Here is a 19,733-nt window from a genome sequence, read left to right as displayed (position 1 = left end):
CACATTCCACGGGATCCTGAGCTTGCAATCTTCCCATATAACTGTTATCAGCATGGCCTACTGGCTTGGTAACTCCCTGTATCCCAGGAGCCCCTGCTCCTGAGAAACGCCCCTCTGTCACAGCCTCATTGTACTGATAAGCCCAGAGTTGCCACAGGCAGTGACCCCAGCCTCCCAAGATCAGTACTGGCGGTTCCAGTCACTTCCATCACAGGCTAACACACTAGGATTCAACATTTGGCAGAAATGACTGCTCCTTGCTTAGAATACTTCAATATAGACGCACACAAGGTACACGCTCGGCCCCATCAAAACACAGGTGTCATCCACTCCTAGGCTAACAGTTGCCATGCCTGGGACATGAGTGCGCGGGCCCATTTGAAAATGCCTTGCTAACTGCCACTGGGGACGAAGCAAATGAGCTATAACAGATGTCACCAAGCTGTCAGAAAACTCCTCACTGCGTAACTTCTGGGATTCAAGAATGGGTTGGCAGGAATATTACAAAACACTCCCCAGCCACACATGAGCAGGGCATGAATATCTGGTATTAGCTGAAGCTTGTATCCCCGAAGACAATGCCCAGATCTTGAACTCTAAATGACCTATGATGGAACACAGAGATATGAGGTAGTCTGAGGCACACATTAACTTTTATAGAGGCTTGCCCCAAAGGGGACACAGGCTAGGCCTTCAGCAGGCGGCTTTTCCCCATTTTGCTGGGCAACAAATGTTGATGCATCTGAAATTTGTCTTTTGTAAGATCTGGTAGCCAGACCTGCTGGAAGGACAGTGGTCCACCATTCAACCCCCAACAGCTGGTAGCTATGTAAAAGAATCCAACAGTTGGAAGTGGTCAAACTGTGCAGAGAAGTGAACACACGTGTATAAGATGCTGATGTGAAATTCCTCCGCACACTGCACAGGATAAAAAGTCTGCACTGAATCAATGGCCAGATGTGGGTTATAGTACGGAAAGCACTAGCTCTGCTGGTATTTGAATGAGACCCATGGAGCACCTGCACCAGCACCACCAAGGAAAGGCGAGCAGGAGCTCGATCACACACCAAGGTGCTCAGGACGACTGTAGCAGTGCCAGTTCAGTACCAGTTTATCTATTGGGTGATTCAGACTGACTACATGTAGGAGCAGAGGCAGAAGAATGTCACCTCAATATTCACCAGGCTGCTTTTCATACTTCCTGTCTTGCACCATCGAAAGATAAATGAAGCTTGGTGTGTTGCCACATACCCAGTCACAGCAGTGGAGAGGCTGAGACAGGAAGATTATTAACTGGAGGCCAAGTGTGAGCTACACAGTAAGATCTTACTTGTAAAATAAATACATTAAAACAGAAAGCGAGACCTCCATCCCCACACAACTTGGGTGCAGACATTTCTTTTTGAATTCAGACTATGCACAGTTCCTACATTTCCCAGACCTAATGAAAGAACAAAGCTATATCCTAACTGCAAGATCCCTCTACCTGCAGGATCCAAGAACTCCCGCCTATCTTCCCATCACTGAGTCATGCATGTACAAGATAAGGACCTGCTGGGAGGCACTGGTGGTAAGCAACCTTTAAGTACACAAACACTGCCTTAGGATCCCACAGATTTGAAAATCGTTTCCTTGGCATCAGACTTGGACAAGGCCAGTCTTTGTGAAAACGTGCCCTCAAGAGTGAGTGCATAACACCTTACATAATAACCTTAAAGTATTATTTGCAATCAGGTTAGGTTATGGGAAACTCACCTATTGGAGTTCCAGTTAAATTACAGGGTCATTCTCCCCACCCAAGAAATCTGCTCAAGAGCAGACAAGCATTCTGAGACTATACTCAATTTAGTGTTTCAACAATAAACATTTTGCGAAAACGTCTTTTCTTCAATTATCTGTATTTTATAATTATCTGTATTTCTCTATATCTGTATCCTTTTGACCCATTACAGAAAATGTCACTGATCCTCAACACAGATTATACTAAAAGAAACAAGTATCTACTGTGACCAGGACGTCTGACATACTGTTATATGAGTTTTTAAAAGACCCATTTAAAGCAACACAATAATACAGTTCTATGTATGAATCCCTTTAAATATATTTCATTTGCATGTTCATATACATAGTTATCTGGAAGGGAATAGTGTTGACAGTAATTGCTTCTAGCAAACACACTAAGCCACAGTTTGTTCTTCAGAGTATCCAGGGTTACGGTGAAAACAAATCAGATTTGGTTACTCCAGCTCAGAATCCCCAGCAACTTCTCATCACACTATAAAACAAACTGGAACGCCCTGCCTCGCCGGGGAGGGAAGGTCCCAAGGATCTGATTTCTGCCACACTTGTGGTCACTGTCCTCATCTCGCAGACCCAATGGCTTGACAATGCACTGGCCTCCCCCTTTCTGAAGGACGTTTGGTCATTTGTACTTACTGCCAGTAGACACAAGCACACCTCTCACCTGGCCTAAAATCAATAAGTAAAGCCTCCTCAGAGGAGCCTTCTGGGTACCTGGTGGAACCATCTATACTCTTGAGCATCACTGTTTTCCTAATTACTCACTGGCAGGTCCAAAGGAAGCTTCAACTCCCCAAACGCCAAAAGGCAGTCTATATATCCAGAAGTGAGCCCCAGTAGAGGGTTCCTGGGGGTTGGATAAGAGCCAGCATTCCTTAGGAACTCGAGGCACTGCCTTCCTCTACCTCCAGCAGAAGGGACACATGGCTCCACTGACACAGACCTGTGGCTGCATAGCAAAGCCCATGCTGCCACCAGGCTCCCTCGGCGTCACCTGATAGACGTTTCCAAGTGCACACCAACACCACGGCCCTTCCCCCTTTTCCAGACACCATCTGTCCTCTGTAACGCAGCCTTTACCCCTCCTCCTCAGCTAGTCTCACTGTATGTTGACTCGCTTTACATGCTTATCCTCTCTTCCTGGTCTCTCACTCTATAATCTCTCACTTCTACTCTCCTTCCCCAGCCCTGGCCATGTCCAGTCTATGTCTGTCTGTCTGTCTGTCTCTGCCCTTTGCCTTCAGCTGTTCTCTCTCACGTCTCCATGGGTCTGCCATGTCTGTGCTTCCTGAAATACACTCACTGACTGACACTGTGTCCTGTCTGCCTTTACCATCTGTCTTCAAGGAACGTAGAACCTGTTGGTGGTGTGGGTGCACACTGTTTCCTTCTCTGCTCTCTTCTTACAAACTAGAAGCATATGTGAGGTGCAACATGCTTACCACTAACCTTTAATAGTAATTTGAGAATTAACACAGGCAGAAAGTGAGAAATTAAGATGTGAAAGTTTACTCTTTATAACAAGGGAACCTTCTTGTTTATTGTTCATAAAATTATAGAATAAAAATGTGAGGAGTTAATGATTATACCCCACTGTTTCATTATCAGTTACTGACCTTGTTAGTTTTCTTTGGAAGCCTCCCTGCACTATCTTAGAGTTAGGAAGCCCAAGTGGGGTATGAGTGGCACTGAGCAGCCGTTCACTTCAACCAGAGGGATCTAGAGGGTCCGTCTAGCTGATGGTCAGAGCAGCCTTCCTGGCTCCAGTGGGGGCAAGTATGAAATTTCCATTTCAGCCCAAGGATTTATGGTTGTATCTAGGATGGATCTCCAAAGAGCTGATCGGCCCAAATCCAGGCTGGGCTGATAGTGGTCAATATAAAATATCCATGAGTCTTCTTATGTTACTAAGTATAAAAAAGTACTTAGGTTTAGGCTAAAGAGGTGTTTCCGTGCCTTAGGAGCCCACGGTGACTGGTGGTAGTGACATGATAATTTACGGAACATTTCCATCACAGTCAAACTGAGTCACACCAGTCCCCGCCTGTGTCCCGACAAGCCTGCCCACTTCACAATCAGCAAATCTCCCAGTGTCCTCTGAGTACTAGTAGAGTGTCACCCAATGCCCGTGCCCTTCATGCAGTTTCTGAAGCCTGATGCTCTAGACTGAAGATAGGAAGGTTGAGCCCTGGTGAAGAAACAGTCTTCTAATGACTGCACACCTGCAATGCTAGAGTTTAGGGTGTGCCAAGCTGTCTGAAACAAGGTACGTGCCACTTAAATTATATTTATATGTCATAATATTCAAATGCTTTATTAAAAAGATAAAAACTCAGAACACAAGACAGGTTATTCTGAACTGTCAAAGCATTATACTATTTCATATTTACTAGAGTCTATGTAATTTTATATATTTTAAAACATAATAATCTACATATAACAAAAATACCATTATGAATATAGTATAAATTATTCAAAAGTCAAGCTATTTATCAGCTTAAAATATAAAAATCATTTAATTGATATACTGAGCCAATTTAGCTGAGTTTGTCCTCAAAGAAATAGAACTGTGATTATTTCAGCCCAAAACAGTGGTCCCAGCAACAGTGGCTGAAACTACCTCAAATGAAGAAACGATCAAGAGTCAGTTTGGTAATATTTAATATTAGCCAAACTTAAATAATGGTCAAAGGCTAAGAGTTAAACTCTGATTGCAAAATTTGTTGATTTTTTTTGCCACCTTTGCTTAAATTCCATAATCATATAGCTTAGTATTTGTTGTTCAACAAATAAACCACTTTAGTAATTATAATTAAATTACAGATAGGAATAAACAAACCTATTTGAATGGTAGTCTTGATGTGAAACAAGCAGAAATCAAAGCCACACCAAATTCTTACTCGAGGGCTAGAGAGAGGTCCACAAGTAAATCTTTAATTGAGCAAAATGTCTTAAAAATGTCTGCCCTTACTTAACACTGCCCAAGGCTTCAGTGCCCGAAGTAAACAGTGATGACAAATTTCAAAACTTTTCTATAGTTTTGGCTAGCAAAACCATTGCTGATGCTCCCTCGAGTTCTACAGTAGAAACATGCCAGGTCCAAAGGGTTCCCCACTCCTTACGTCAACCAGGGCAAGCCTACTTACTGACTTGGCCCAAAATCGAGTCTATGCCCAACTCAATCTGGACAGATAAAAGCCAGCATTCCCCATGAACCCGTGAAATCAGTTCCATCAGCCAAAAGGAGTCATTTTCTTTATGTGCAGCACAAGGGACATATGGCTCCCCTGACACGCTGCATCAAAGCCCATCGCTGCCAGGCTCCCTCACGGACAGCACTTAGCATACAAGCCTCTACCTAGCATCCTGGCTCTCTGCACCTCAGACCCCAGCTCTCTTGCTGCCCTCGGCCCTGGGCACTGCTGGCCTGGGCCTCCCTTCGCTCCTCTATCTCCTGCTGTCCTCTTGTTCCCTCACTGCTCCTGCTCCACACTCTTCGTCTCGTGCTTGTCTCTCTGCTGTGGCAGACAACCCTGGCCATAGCCAGTCTGTTTCTCTTTCTCTCTGTGTTGGACTCTTCCAGATGCTTCTGGATACTTTATTATTTACAAGAATAAACCTTCCTAATTGTGGAGTGGTCATTTGGTGATTTCTTTACTGCATTCCTCACATTAGGCTCTTACTACCTAAACCCAAATTTAAAAAAAAAGAAAATAAGTTCCTCTCTTAGTTACGTGTCTGGTACAGTCATGCTAAGTGAGAGAAGCATATCGGGAAGGCACAGGTCAGCCACTTAACGTAAGCACTGCTTCTTTTAATCTACGAGGACAAAGCCTGGGAGGGATAGTCACAACACATTTGATCAAAAAGCTCAGGGCTGCCACTTATCCCTCAAGAACATCATTGGAAATATCAAATGCATGTTCCTTAAAATAAAGGAGGAGGGCGAAAGACTTAAATTATAAAGATTAAAGGCAGATTTAAAATATGAACACAGTATTACATACTGGCTGAACAAAAACTACTTGGGAAATGAAGTTCACATACTTTCAGTACTTCCTGTGGCTATGTTCTCCTTCTCTTCTACAGATTTTTGCACATTACAATCCTCTCCCAAACTGAGATTACAGCTGTGTGCTTCTTCTTCAGGAGAGGCTGATGCAGGACGGGTGCTACCTTCTTTGGGGGAGTCTTTTCCATCACCTGGGTCTCTGGTTTCCTTACCACTTCCTTTCAAGGGTGTGATGAGGTGAGCAGGACTACACAAGGTGTCGTCGGTGTGGCTGCTCCCCTCTGGGCCTGTGTCTTCCCTCAACTGAGGGCCAGGCTGCCTGCAATGCCTTGGGCTGTCGTTAGCAGAGGTCTCCACCAAAGGCAAGCAAGTGGAAGCTGAATTCACTTCCTCCTTGTCAGGCTTCTCAAGACTATAAGCACTTTTTGAAATTAAGTCACTAATGCTGGTGGATCTGTGCTCTTTACCAATGCAGGTAAAATCACACATTTCCAGCATGTTTGTTCGCTCCCATTTTGAGAGACCTCTGCAGTGGAACACAGAAGGGCTTGCTGGTGGCTGAACCTCGGAAGGAGATCTCTCTGAATTCCTCTCCTTGAGATTATCAGGAGAAAAGTAGTCCTCATACGAGGAAGCCTCAACGTCAGGAGTTCCTGGGATGAGTCTAGTTGTGGACTGCAGGCTGTGGCCAGACTTGAATAACTGTACTGCCAAAGCAGACTTTTTCTTGCATCTCTTCTTCAGTTTTCCTTTTGGAGGTGAACCCGAGTCCAATGCCCTTTTTCTCTTTGCTAAAGAACTCTTGGGTGCCAAATGTACTATGTGTTCTTCTAGGATAGACTCCGTAGGAGACAGACAGTGCTTCTCACCAAGCATCCCCTGAGATACACCTGCAGCTTGCTTTCTCTCGGAATCAGCTACTGTACCTAGACCATCTTTCTGCAAGTTGACACTCTCCTCTGAAGGACTGTCTGGAGCTTTCTGTGGACTTGGTTGCCTGAGGGGCTTGGGTGATGTGGAACTGCTTGCCTTCAGCACAGGTGAGGAAGGGCAGGTCATCCTGGCCATGTCATTAGCAGATCTTCCCAGTTTCCTTTCTTGATCTCCACAGGGACTATCAAAGGATAAGTGGGAAACACTGGCAAAGGATTCATCTGGAGAGAGAGATCAATAAAGAATCACCTTTAAAATGTGCAACTGACCATAAGTACCTTGTTTTCTATTAAAGTCAGGTCTCACTGTGTAGCCTAGCTGGCTTGGAACTCGAGGGTCCGACTGCCCCTGCTTCCTGAATGCTGGCTTGGTTTAAAGGTACGTGCCGCCATGCTTGGCGAGGCTTTGGGCTTCTATAAACCATTTCCCTGATAAACAGAGCTCAGTCCCACCTGTCCCCTGTTCTTGTGACAAATCCTCATGTTTTATTTATATTTCAAATGAACCTCGTGGGGTTCTCAACATTCTCCTAAAGTCTGCACTTCTCTCAGAAGTAATGCTAAGTTGTCCACCACCTCAAGTCTCCAGGCTTCCCACACAGGCCCCAGCTTTCTGACACATTTTTCTGTGGGCAAACACAACTTATCCTTCAAAACCACCTGAGTGTCAGTATTACCTGTGAATCTCCTGATCCTGTCAGATCATGGTATATAGCAGTCCAATTAATTTAATTATTAATACAACCAGAAGCCTGTGATTAGACAGGGAAAGGGAGGCAGAGCGAAGAGTTGCAGAGACGGAGACAGGTAGGGAGAAGGAAGCAAGATGGAGGATGAACAGGAGGCTTCAGTTCAGCATGGCTTTAAATAGCCACAGGTAGATATAATGTCATATAGGGATAGAATAATTGGGGTAACTTGTCTAATCTAGGTGGACAACTTGCATCATTATCAATGAGCTCTGAAATTATTGTGTGGGCATCTTGTGAACTGAGAATTTATTGTTATATAAATCTGACTGGCTAATTATAAACTTCAAGAGTTTTGATTTTACTGGGTTACTGGGTATCATTATATCTAACCTCGAGGTGGGCGGTCATTGCCTGGGGCCGGCATGGTAGTGACCTGCCAAGGGAAATGAGTGAGTCTGGTGGAGATGTTTCAGAAGCCCCGGGCCAGAGTCTGCTGAGACTCTGATGAGAACACCTGGCTGGAGCCCTGTGGCCTGCCAGTGCCTGGCATTGTGCAGAACGTGCTGTTCCCTTTAATATTTCCAGGACACAGCATAACGTTTCTGTCCTCTCAGCATGCTGAAGTACTGGAGGACAGTCGGCACATTTGGAACCTGTGGTCATCACTCAGACCTGGTTTTCCGCTGGCATTGGGCGCCCAGCTGAGGGCTTCCCTTTTAGAGAAAGGCCACAGTCTAGAGGGAATCCTGGGATGCTAAATGCATCTTAAGACAATGGGAGCTGAGCTTTAAGAGAAAAGTAGCAGAGATACACTGTCCTTGAAGCTCTGCTCTGCTCTGGGAAGGGAGGGACAGCTAGCCTGACACTGGACCTGTGTCGATGCGCTTCGAAGGCAGCAGCTGGCGATACAGCAATTTGCTTTTAGCAACTGAATGCATTAATCACTCTTCAATAAGCCGTGACGCAGTGCGGCACATCATTAAGAGCATAAATTCCTCGACTACTTATATCAGAAGCCTGGGTGTATCACTCACAACCTCAGGATCTTGCATAATTCACTTGACTTCCCCGTGTCCTGGTTTTCTCTTCTGTGAAATGGAAGTGGGGACACAGCCTGCCTCATGGAGACATGGGGTGTGTGTGATACAGTGGGACACAGACAGTGCAGGGAAAGGAAGCCGGCATTGTTAGCGCCCTTAGCTTCCAACCTATGGAGACAAATCTGAGCAAAGAGAAGGTGAATATGTACAGAGTCCCAGAGCAGGCAGGACAGACTGCCAGGATACAGGACAGGAAAAACACCTAGCTCAATCTCCTCGTGTGGCATTTGAAGCGCTTTTGAACACAGTTGTTTAGGGGTTCCAAAGACTTCAGTTAGGCCCTCCCATGGACTTATGTGAGGGAACTGTAAGGAACTCAACACCTGAAATCTATATAAACTTGAAAAAGGTCAAGGGCTCCCATACTACTTGGTACACTCTTTTCAATAATATACTTCATGGGTTAATTAAAAAATAATTTCTCTTTAGTGCCAACTGTTCTCAGATATACATTTACGCTTCATTGAAGTCATATATAATCACAAGGATTTCCACAACAAAACAATCAAACGAATGCCCAGGGAGGAACTAATAGACTCCAGGCAGGTGGTCCATAATACCAAATCTCAGGGAGAACATGAGTTAGTTTACTCAGCTACTTGACTGTTTAGAACTAACCACATGAAATCTGGGCATGGTGGTGCATTTCTGTCATCTTAGCACTCTAGGAGACAAGAACAGGGCTCTAGTTGGAGGCTAGCTGGGTCTCTATGGAAGTGCCATGCTAGTCAGAGCTTCACAGTAAAAGTCTATCTCAAAAAGTATAGTGAGAGGGGACACACACATGTATTCATACAAAAACATAATACATTATACAATATTACCTGAACTCAAAGGTTGGTGAGAACTGTTCAAGGATGTTTCAAATAGACTGACACACGGATTCTGCTGAGACTGCTCCAATATCTGGGAGGCTGATAACATAATGACATGTCATTGAAACTGGATGGCAGAATTGACTACTGGACAGGGACAACAGGATGTCTACTCATTCTGCTCCTGATCCCATATACACAGGGAATTACTCTTACCTTTATTCTAACCTTAATATAATGCGAGAATAAAAACTGCATCCCATATATCGTGGATGTAAGACTAACAAAATGAACCCCTATCAGTCATTGCCCACAGGCATGATCACACAATCCCAAGAGATGGGACTTTTAAAATCCAACCTGTATGAAGCTTAAACCAAATGGAATGAACATTTTCGGTTTGTCTGAGAACAGAAGCTCCTCCAGTGCTGACACAGACATGAGGCAATGACTGTCACAAGGTGGGGGAATGATATTACTGGTTTAGAAAGTATACACAATAATGAATTGTCTCTAAAAGTCAACAGTGTTTCAGTTAAGAAACCACAGTTTTATAGAAAATATCTAGAACATCAATGGTTTAATAAATGAGGTTCTAGGTGCCATCTTCAAAAGCTATCCATACAAGAGACAAAAACAAACATATCCAAAGATTTTTAAAATTTACTTTCAATTATGTGTATGCGTGTTTCTGTATATGGGTATGAGTGTAGAAGAGGTACTAGGATCCCTTCTAGTTGTAGTCACAAGATGTTTTGAGCCACCCAACTGTTCTTGGGTCCTCTGGAAGTACAACTACTTAAGCAGCCTGTAAAAGTTGTTTTTTAAGGGGATTCAGAGAATGTTTCCCTGAGAAACCTTGATAAATGACTATAAACAAGGGCATATATACAAAGAAGGTGTGGGTAGAAAGAAGCCCTCAGATCCTGAGGCTGTTCACTTGTTATGATGCTGGGAACGGAATCCAGGCTCTGTGCACACTGGGCAAGAACTGAGCGGCACAGCCTTAGCCCTTTGACATTTACTTCCGAAGCAGTTCGGTTCAGTTTGTTTTGTTTTGTTTTTTTTTGGGGGGGGGGAGAGGTGGCTTTTTTTTTTTATTATTATTATTTTTAGGGAAAAACTCATTTTAATAAATAAATTCAGATTGCCCTTACAGGATGTTCTTGAGCTCCTGTTCCTCCTGTCTCTACCTGTTATGTATTAAGATTTGAACTATAGGTACGCACAACCACAGATGACTTTCAGCTGTGGGGTTTGAAATCTTAAACTCGGTTTATATACGTGTTGAATCAATTTTGATGTGCACATGAGACAGACAGTCATGTACCTGCTTCAGCTGCCATCCGCGGCTTGCTCTGAACAAAACTGTGATGGTGTCTCAGGAAAAGTTATAGTCCATATCAGTGTTATTTGTTACCATAGCTGATACTTATGGGCTTGAAATGCAGATAAGTCTAGTTTGTAATAGTATCAAGTAAAGGAAAAGTCTTAATCAAAATGTGCATGATGTGCCTGGCATGGTAGTGCATGCAGTTTACCCCAGAGCTTGAGGCAGAGGCAGCTGGATCTCTGAGTTCGAGACCACATTGTCTACAAAGCAAGTTGTAGGACAGCTAGGGCGACACAGAGAAATCCTGTCTCTAAAACAACAACAAACAAAAAGGAATATTCTAATGATCTAAATTAAGTAAGAACTAAACCCCCAGGGCACACAGAGAGCAGTCTGTTCCGTTCCCACTGTACATGGATGAGCAGGAGTGGAAGCACTGGAGGCAAGGCTTTGTTTACTCTCTACACTATCCACCGTTTTATTAAAATGTGCTTATTGCTACCTAATTAAAATACTCTTCTTTTAAGAGAGGCCTAATTAGCGTAATTTTTTATTATTTTATTTCTGTAAAAAATGTTTTTTATTATTTATGTGTATACGTATATCTATGTTACACATGTATGAGGGTCCCACACAGGCCACAAGAGGGCATTGGTTCCCCTGGAGCTAAAGTTATCGACAGTTATAATGTGGGTGCTCGGAACTGAACTCCAGTCCTCTGTGAGGTACCAAGCACTCTAACTTCTGAGCCATTTTTTCAGCTTCTTACATTTTTGAAAAAGAAAAAGTTAGGATACTGGAAATGTTGACGGAGCTGCAAGAGAGGCATTGGAGAACACTCATGTCTTCCTCATGGATCCCAATCTTACAAAACACATTTCTTCTGGAAGAAAATACTAGAAAGGTCTCCACTGAAATTAAGTACTAAAGTTAGGATGCACTTAAAATGTCTAGGTAAGGAGACTGGGAGTGCAGCGCGACCTTGACCCCAAGCACTGCACAAAGGAAAACAGCATCTAGGGCAGAGATCAACTAATATTTCTTCTGTAATTCGCCAGCATGCATCATTTTCATTTTACAATGTAACCACTCACAGGTAGGGGAAAGGTTTTCCCTCTTCTCCTTCATCTCTTGCAGTCTCCTCTTCATCATATTCACTGGGGAGCTGTAGACCAGTGAGGGCAGGGACTCAAACAGGAGGACAGGAACATTGTCATCTGAAAACAAACTTCCACTGTCACAGCAGTTCCTTTAAGAGCCACCCCATCCCCCACTGCATTCCTGTTCCCTTCAGTGCCAGTCTCTCTTCCCAGATAGTATTACTCCCATCAAGAACTATAAGCACAGCTAGCTGCCAGCTGGCCCTTGCTGAGCTCAGTACTGGGCATGACTTAGTCACTAAGCGGTACCCAGGCCCTACATGATGACAGGCGTCAGCATCCTCATGTAGAGAGGTAGTCATTGAGACACAGGTAAGTCGGTATCATGAGCACCATCATACAATTAGCAAGAAGCCAGAGAGGCACAGTGTGGCTCTCTAAAACTTGTTTTATATCCAGGGTTTAGAACATGGTCCTACTGACCACTGCTCATCCTCCACGCACACCCACATCTGAACTTTACCACAGGCAGTGAACCCAAGGTGTTTTCCTATAGCACTAAACAAAAAAGCAAACAAAGTCTACAATTTGCCTGTTTTAGATGTGAAACAAGAAGACCTGTGTAGGAGGCATTTGCTACTTTGTGGGTTCTTCTTTCTTCCACCCTTCTGCACCCTCCCTTTCAATCCCTAATACTAAATAAGAGAGGGAAAATGGGGCAGTTTTATCTTTAAACAACTTCTTGCTGATTAGGGGTATTAGGTTCCTTGGGGTAAGTTTGATATTTTCCATCCAGGATATCTAACTTCTTCTCTGCACAAGACTACTTAAGAAATGGTGAGCAACCAGTAACCAATCCCAGCCTACCCCAACCCTAGGGGAGCATTTATCTGCCCTCTCAAAAATCCCCAGAATTCCAAACATCACACAATCACAGAAACTATGCTGAAGCTGGCAAAAAAAAAAAAAAAAAAAAAAAAAAAAAAAAAAAAAAAAAAAAAATCAAAATCACACCCCTGCTAGAGCATGAGACAAGTCATAATCCGCTGCTGTGAATGAGTTGAAGCAGCCCCATATCCTTCACCTGGGACTAAAACAAACACATTATTCCTATAATATTTCTGTGTTTTTCAAAGAAGCCAAAATGCTGAAATTGTCATTTACAGACAAGGTATTAGTTAAAAGACACAATTAAGAAATGAGATTGCTTTTCTCCTGTAATCCTCTCCAGATAAGAATCCCACTGACTTGATGAATGATGAGGATTATCTGACTACCCTCCCCAGTGACTCTATCCTTACTACTCTATGTGGGCAGGTACAGACTGTGGTCTCCTTCCTCCCTTAAAGCCGCTGCAGCCTCTCTACCTACCCACAGGCTGTCAGGTGCGTGGGACATGACTTACCTAGGACTGCCTTTTGCCTTTGAAGCTCTTCAGCCATTTTTTCAAATTTCTTTTGAAGTCTTTTGTCATTTTCTGGTGTTTTATGAATAAAATCTTTGGGCTGCATACATTTGTGCTAGGCAAAAAGGTTATAAACATTAGTGAGAGTTCTTTTATTGCTTATTTTAAAAGATTTACTTGCTGGTATGTGGATAAATGTTGGCCTGCATTTATGCTTGTACACATCACATGCATGCCTGGTGCCCCGAGGCCAAAAGAGGGTGTCAGATCCCCTGAAACTAGAGTCAGGAACAGTTAAGAGGCATCAGTAGGTGCTGGGAAAAGAACTCAGCAAGGTCTTATGCAAGAGAAGTGATTCTGACTGTTGAGTCATCTCTCCAGTCCCTAAGATTGCTGATTGTTTTTAAAACAAGAGAGAAAGCCATTTCCATACAGTTTTGGTAACTTTAATGATATCAAAAATTAAAAGAACTTCTTAATGAGTTGTTTATTATCCAGTATGTGAATTTGTAATATTTATTTCTGAGGTACTATTTTACAAACAGTACAGAATTTAAGAGATTAAGTAAAAGGCTATCTACTACGTGGCCGTGTTCTGAGCTGCTTCATCATGCTGGCACCCTCAGCAGCAGCCAAGAAGGTTCTCAGAAGCAGCTTGGTTCTGCTTTCCTCACACCAGCTTCCCTCCAACAATGCAGTAACAAAAACGCCATTATCCCAGTCACTAAAGAAAGGAATCTCCGTTCCCTTGTCTAGGCCACTGCGGATAATCTTGAAAGTGCACTGCTTCTGGCCCATGCAGCCTCATGCCCCAGTGCTGTTCTTGACTTGCTAGTCAGGTAGGTGCTTGGTCATTATCATATTCTTGTGTCAGGCACTGGACCTCAGCATAGAGAGCTTGCACAAAAGTGAGGAGTGACAGGGAACAGCTTTAACAGATAACTGGGTTCTACCAGGCTCACTGCTGGAGGGCGAGATGGTACCAGTGCTGCCTTTACACAGGGGGGCAGTCTGTGTAGCTTGCCCATATTATTCTGTTAGGAGGATTAGCAGTTTGCCTGACGTTCCACTCTGTGATCTTAGTGCTGGGTCTCTTTCTACCACTACAATCAGAACAGGATTCACTTGCTTTAAAATAAAAAAAAAAGATTCCCAGAATCTCAAAGCAGCAATGGTTCCAAATCCATAAAGTGCTTTGGAACAGAAACTTCGGTCAGAGTGACAGAAGCAGAACAGCAGCCTCAAGCAGAAAGACATACTACTGCAGCACGGGGTTAGAGAGGACTGTGGGCAAGGAGATATCTGCACAGAGCCACTGAGTATATTCAGGAAAGGTGCACTCACAATGTACAACATAAAATTAACTTGCTCAAGGTCACACTATTACGTGGGGAAAAGGCAGCCTAGTGAACACCTCCCTCAGCAGAGCGACACTGTGTGCAGCAGGTACACGTGCTAACATGCAGTAAGCTGGGTGGGCTCTCACCCAAGTCACTATTCAAGCTCAAGTGTCAGAGGGAAGAACCATCAGCATCAGCGATGCCTGCTGTGCCTGAACTTACTAAGCAAGTTAAAGAAAACAGCATGTACTATGTGTTTTTCCAAGTCTTTAACTTCAGCATGTTACAGTCAAGAACTGCCCAGAATCAGATGAGGTGCTCAGGAGAAGCCTTGGGGGAGTTGCGTCAACACTGTGCTGGCACCTGGTTTACTGGCCTAGACATGATGAATGTAAATCATGCACTCTCTTCTAGAAGCATGGAGAAGCCTGCAGCTACTTCTTTTACTCTTAGGAAGTATACAGTTCTCATCCATGGGATTCAATCTTGATTAGGTTATTAAATCTAACAGTAGTTCTTGTGTGAGAACACAGTGCTGATACTTCATAGTGCACTGCACTTAAGAAATACCAGGTGGCTGGAGAGATGGCTCTGCAGTTGGGAGCACTGACTGCTCTTGAGAAGGATCTGGGTTCAATTCCCAGCACTCACTTGGCGGCCTACAACCATGTGCAATTCCAGCTCCCGGAGACCCAGTGCCCTCTTCTGGCCTCCATGGGTATCAGGCTTGCACTAGTGCATGGAGAGATGTGGGCAAAACACACAAATGCATAAAATAAAACTGTAACAAAAAGAAAAGAAGCAACAAAACAACTAAAAGCTGCCTAGCCTTGAGGCACATTTTAATTTTGTCAAGGCTAACTACAATCTCTTCCATTTCCTAGAGATTACATCAAAGCATTCATAAACTAAAGAAAAAAAAAAAAACAAAAAAACAAAAAACAAAAATCCTCTACAGTTAACTAGAAATTTTATGTGAGAATAGCAATGAACTCAACGGCATGCTTAAGATACTCTGAGCATGTTTGTGAGATACTGAGTATAATTTCTAGGAATAAAAATTCAAGGGTTCATACATTCATAACCACCCTGTCCTCAAAGAAATCACATACTTACTTTTTTTCTAATTAGGTTTGGTAAATGTTCATCAGTATTCACTGCAGGGAACAAAGATTCATCAACACGTGCTCCAGCCATCCTGCATCTGTGGGACCATGTCAAGGTAGCACAATTGAGTAACTGTCTTTGTTATACATATACAACATAAGAACTGTGTATCTATCAGACAGCAGGCTCAAAGTTAATATTCTCGTATAATACATATAAATTGTAAGTCAGTAAACATTAGATTTTCCAAAATCTTCTTTACATGTTGTTCTCTGTCCAATGCAAAAGCAGAAGAGAATCAGGCATATGAGTACACACCTATAATCCAAGCATCTGTGGAATGAGGAAGGTGAAAGTATTTCAAGGATCACCCCAGTGATTGAGAACACGTTAGGCTATTCATACAGCTAGTATGACAGACTGGGTTCAATCCCAAGCATTGCCAAAACAAAATCAGCACTCCCCACATACCCTGATTCCCTACACTGGAGACGCAGGAACCATCCAGCTAGAGAGAAATGGGTCAGGCTCCTGAGACACAACCAGGGGTGGGAATATACACCCAGGCTGATGGGCTCAGGATCAACAGACTGTGGAGACAGGAGCTGATGTGTCTGTCGCACATCAGAGCAAGTCTGAAGGTGAGATTATCCATGGGCACCCTGGAAGCAATTCTCCTGGAAGGAAACACCCTCCAAACGTGACAAGTGACTGACCAGGAACATGGAAAATTTCAGCCCAGCTCAGAATTAAGTAATCATTGGCCCGATCTAAACCTAAGCAGACATGGAAGCACACAATAACGAGGCAGCCAGAGGCCAGGTGAGAAGAGTATGCCCAGACAACAAGGCAGCCAACTGCACAGGTATGGCTACACCAGAGGCTTGCACTCAACTTCGGCTAACCGGGTGGGAAGTGTCACCATCTGGCACATGTGGAACAATGGCACAGAAATTTCCCAACAGCACCATTCCATTCAGAGGTCTGGGAAAACACAAGGAAGGTGTGACACCTACTGGCAAAAGGGCGGAAACTCAATCCCAAAGGTAATGGTTTTGTTTTGTTTAGTTTTGAACTCTCTGGGACACTGCATACTCACAAATGGGTTTTAAAAGTTTGAACTAGAACCACAAGCTGCACCTCTCTAATCAATAGTCTGATGCTACCTGAGACATCACAGGGAGCGGAAGGACTCCAAACCCATCCCTCCAGGGAAGAAATACTGACTGAGATGATGACAATTCTAACAGCATTTTCACTATCTTTGTTTTTCAATTTCCACAAATATCTTTTTACATTTATTTTTATTTTATCTTATGGGTATCAGTGTTTCATCTGCATGTTTTTCGTGCACCATTTGTATCCACAGAGACCAGAAGAGGGCTCGACACAGCTGTGAGTGGAGCCTTGTGGGTACTGGGAACTGAGCCCAAGTCCTCTCTAAGAACAGCCAGAGCTCTGAGCCATCTCTCCATCCTGCATAAATAGGTTGTAATGGTCTTGCTTTGATTTCGATATTGCTTGATTATAATTATTCTGTGCATAGCCAGTCTCTCTTCTCATTCCTACCTCATTCCTCTTTTCTCCACTCCCCTTCCTCTTACTTAGCTGACCCACGGGAGCTGTATCTGTCCTGTGGACCCTTTCTATCTAATCTCACTCCCTCCTCCCCGTCATCTAGTTCACCCCTGTCTTTACTCCTACCTTAGTGTCTCTACATCTACCTGCCAGTCTCAGCTTCAGTATCCCTGAACAATTACTGACGTTACAGGAATGAGCTAAGTGTTAAAGTGTTCGCGGCAAGCCTCTCTGGCAGTTGTGGTGGCTTCTATCATCTATATAGTCCACTACACTCATAATCCACTAGGAAGGAGTGACACCTCCACCTTCCTAAAACCAGTCCCACTTGAGCATGCAAATATGTCAAGTGAGAAAACACAAACAATAAATCCAGGCATGGTGCTTCATGCTTTTAATCCCAGCCCTCAGGAGGCAGAGATAGAGTGAGTTCATAGTCAGTCTAGTCTACAAAGCAAGTTCTGGGGCAGCCAGAGTTATATGATGAGACCCTGTCTCAAGAGAGAGATGGAGAAGTCTTGGAGTTTTAGAAAGAGCAGTAAGACAAGAGAGATAAATAAAAAGAATAAAATAGGAGAGGAAGAATCCAGTATTCTTATTTTTAGAAGATACTATCTATTAAGGGACCATAAAGCTTCCATCATAAATGCCCTGATAAACATTGCTAGCAAAGTGACAGATACAAAATCAACATAAAACCCAAATAAGAAACTTTCCTCCAAACCACCAACACACTTAGATCAGGCAGACAATCCCAGTTAGGACAGACCATCGCACAGAGTTCTGTCTCCCTGAGGATATTTTGCTATGCTCAGAAGCTTGTCTCCTGCGCCTGTGGGCTCTATCTAAGGAAAGAGGTGTGGAAGGGAGTGTCACAAACAGGTCAACCAAAGAATAGGTTTCAAGGCCAGAGAGTAACCAAGGGACCGCTGATGGTTGGTTCACAGTAACAGTGCAGGCACAGCAGGGCTGGAGAATTAGCTAACAGTGTTAAGGGAATAAACAGGTTTTAACATCTGGGTTAAGTGACAGAGCAAGTGCATGGTTTTCCCTTGGTCCTAGGTCTCAATAAAATAACAGTAAAAGAAAACGAACAGGACGTAAACCAATGAAAACAAGCAGTGGCTAAGAGCTGCCTGCAAAACTGGAAAGTAAACACACAAACAAAAGGAAACCCAGGTCTAGCAGAGGTGCAGAAGTCAGGGACTCCAGGTCCTACCCAGCCTGGGGAGTGGGGAGCACCAGAGAGGAGCAGGGGTACAGATCTGGACATGGTGCCTAGAAGCACCCACTCTGCTTCACCACCAGGGTGGATGGAGTTCTTATGTCTATGTGAGATAACTGGAAGCCAAGAGCTTTGGACACAGGGATGGCAGGCAGCACAGAGGGAAGGGAAAAGCTCTATGCGACAGGAACTGAATTCATGGTGGATTCAAGATTCAACTACCTACTTCCTATCAGAACTGCAAGCACAAGCCACTGGCTTGTATGGTGATATAGAGAAAAAGGACATCTGTGAGCAAAGAATGCATATATGCTGTCTGTGGGAGCAGGGCACCCTCAGGAGGACTGCTTAAAAACAAATGTCCTGTGGCTGGAAAGATGGTTTGGTGTTAGTGCACTGCTGCTCTTGCAGAAGACCTGGATTAGTCACATGGTGACTCATAACCATCTGTAATGTAACTATACTTCAGGAGATGATGCACTGTTCTGGCCTCTGTGGGCACTGCATGCACACGATATACATACATGCAGTCACTCATACATGTAAATAAAAATAAATAAATGTCAAGATAAGCACTAGATAATGTCCACAGTAGATCAAGCTGCAGGGTGGTGGCTAAACGGGATGACTACCTGTTACCCCGTGATAGTTACTATGAACTAACAACTCAGCACCTAGGTGACAGGCCTCTGGGCATGTCTGTAAGAACTGTCTAGATGAGAGTCAGAATGTCTTTGACAAATGTCTTGACTACGTTGAAGGAGAAGGATACACCTACCTTAATGTGAATGAAACCATTCCCTGAGGAAGAGATCCTGGACTACATAAAGCAGGGAGGAGCGGAGCTGAGCACTGTGAGCACATGCACATTCGCTACTCCCTGCTCTTGACTGGTCTCTCATCCCCCTGATGTGGTGACATGACTGCTATGATGGACTATAAGCTGTAATTTCGAGTTCAATAAACATTTTCCTAAGTTGCGTGCATACATGCTCATGCATGTACATTCATACAATCAAGCACTATTTGATCAGAAAAGAGAGGCAAATAACAGGGGCAACACACCAGATTTTGCTAAGAAGTAGGCACTGCCACACTGTGCAGCTGCATTTATACAAAAATACCCAAAACTGGAAAATTATAAAGGCAGAAAATGGATAAACAGCTGCTGACGCTTCAGACATGGGGTGATAGCTAAAGGGCACAGGCCTCAATTCAAGGTACAAAATCCTTTAAAATTGTGGAGATAGCTGTACAACTCTTTGAGTATGTTTAAAAGCAGTAAATTGTATAG

The 19,733-nt window shown here is 43.7% G+C and overlaps 1 protein-coding gene across 4 annotated transcripts in view; it reads right to left on the bottom strand.

Moving 5' to 3' along the window:
* Positions 1–19,733, bottom strand: part of Mcph1 (microcephalin 1) — a 229,729-nt gene that overhangs the window by 172,863 nt on the left and 37,133 nt on the right. For 3 of the 4 annotated variants that reach the window (XM_052162794.1, XM_052162795.1, XM_052162797.1), the window contains exons 4-8: positions 15,646–15,733; positions 13,190–13,304; positions 11,779–11,901; positions 9,361–9,450; positions 5,848–6,966 (exon numbers count right to left, since the gene is read on the bottom strand). In XM_052162794.1, the coding sequence (XP_052018754.1) occupies positions 5,848–6,966; positions 9,361–9,450; positions 11,779–11,901; positions 13,190–13,304; positions 15,646–15,733 (1,535 nt within the window). The remainder of the gene's footprint in view (positions 1–5,847; positions 6,967–9,360; positions 9,451–11,778; positions 11,902–13,189; positions 13,305–15,645; positions 15,734–19,733) is intronic. The other variant, XM_052162796.1, reaches the window with a different exon arrangement.

This window comes from Apodemus sylvaticus, chromosome 18 (assembly GCF_947179515.1).
Source record: "Apodemus sylvaticus chromosome 18, mApoSyl1.1, whole genome shotgun sequence".
Lineage (NCBI taxonomy): Eukaryota > Metazoa > Chordata > Mammalia > Rodentia > Muridae > Apodemus > Apodemus sylvaticus.
The sequence above is the reverse complement of the archived record's forward strand: the minus strand, read 5'-3'. Positions and strand labels throughout refer to the sequence as shown.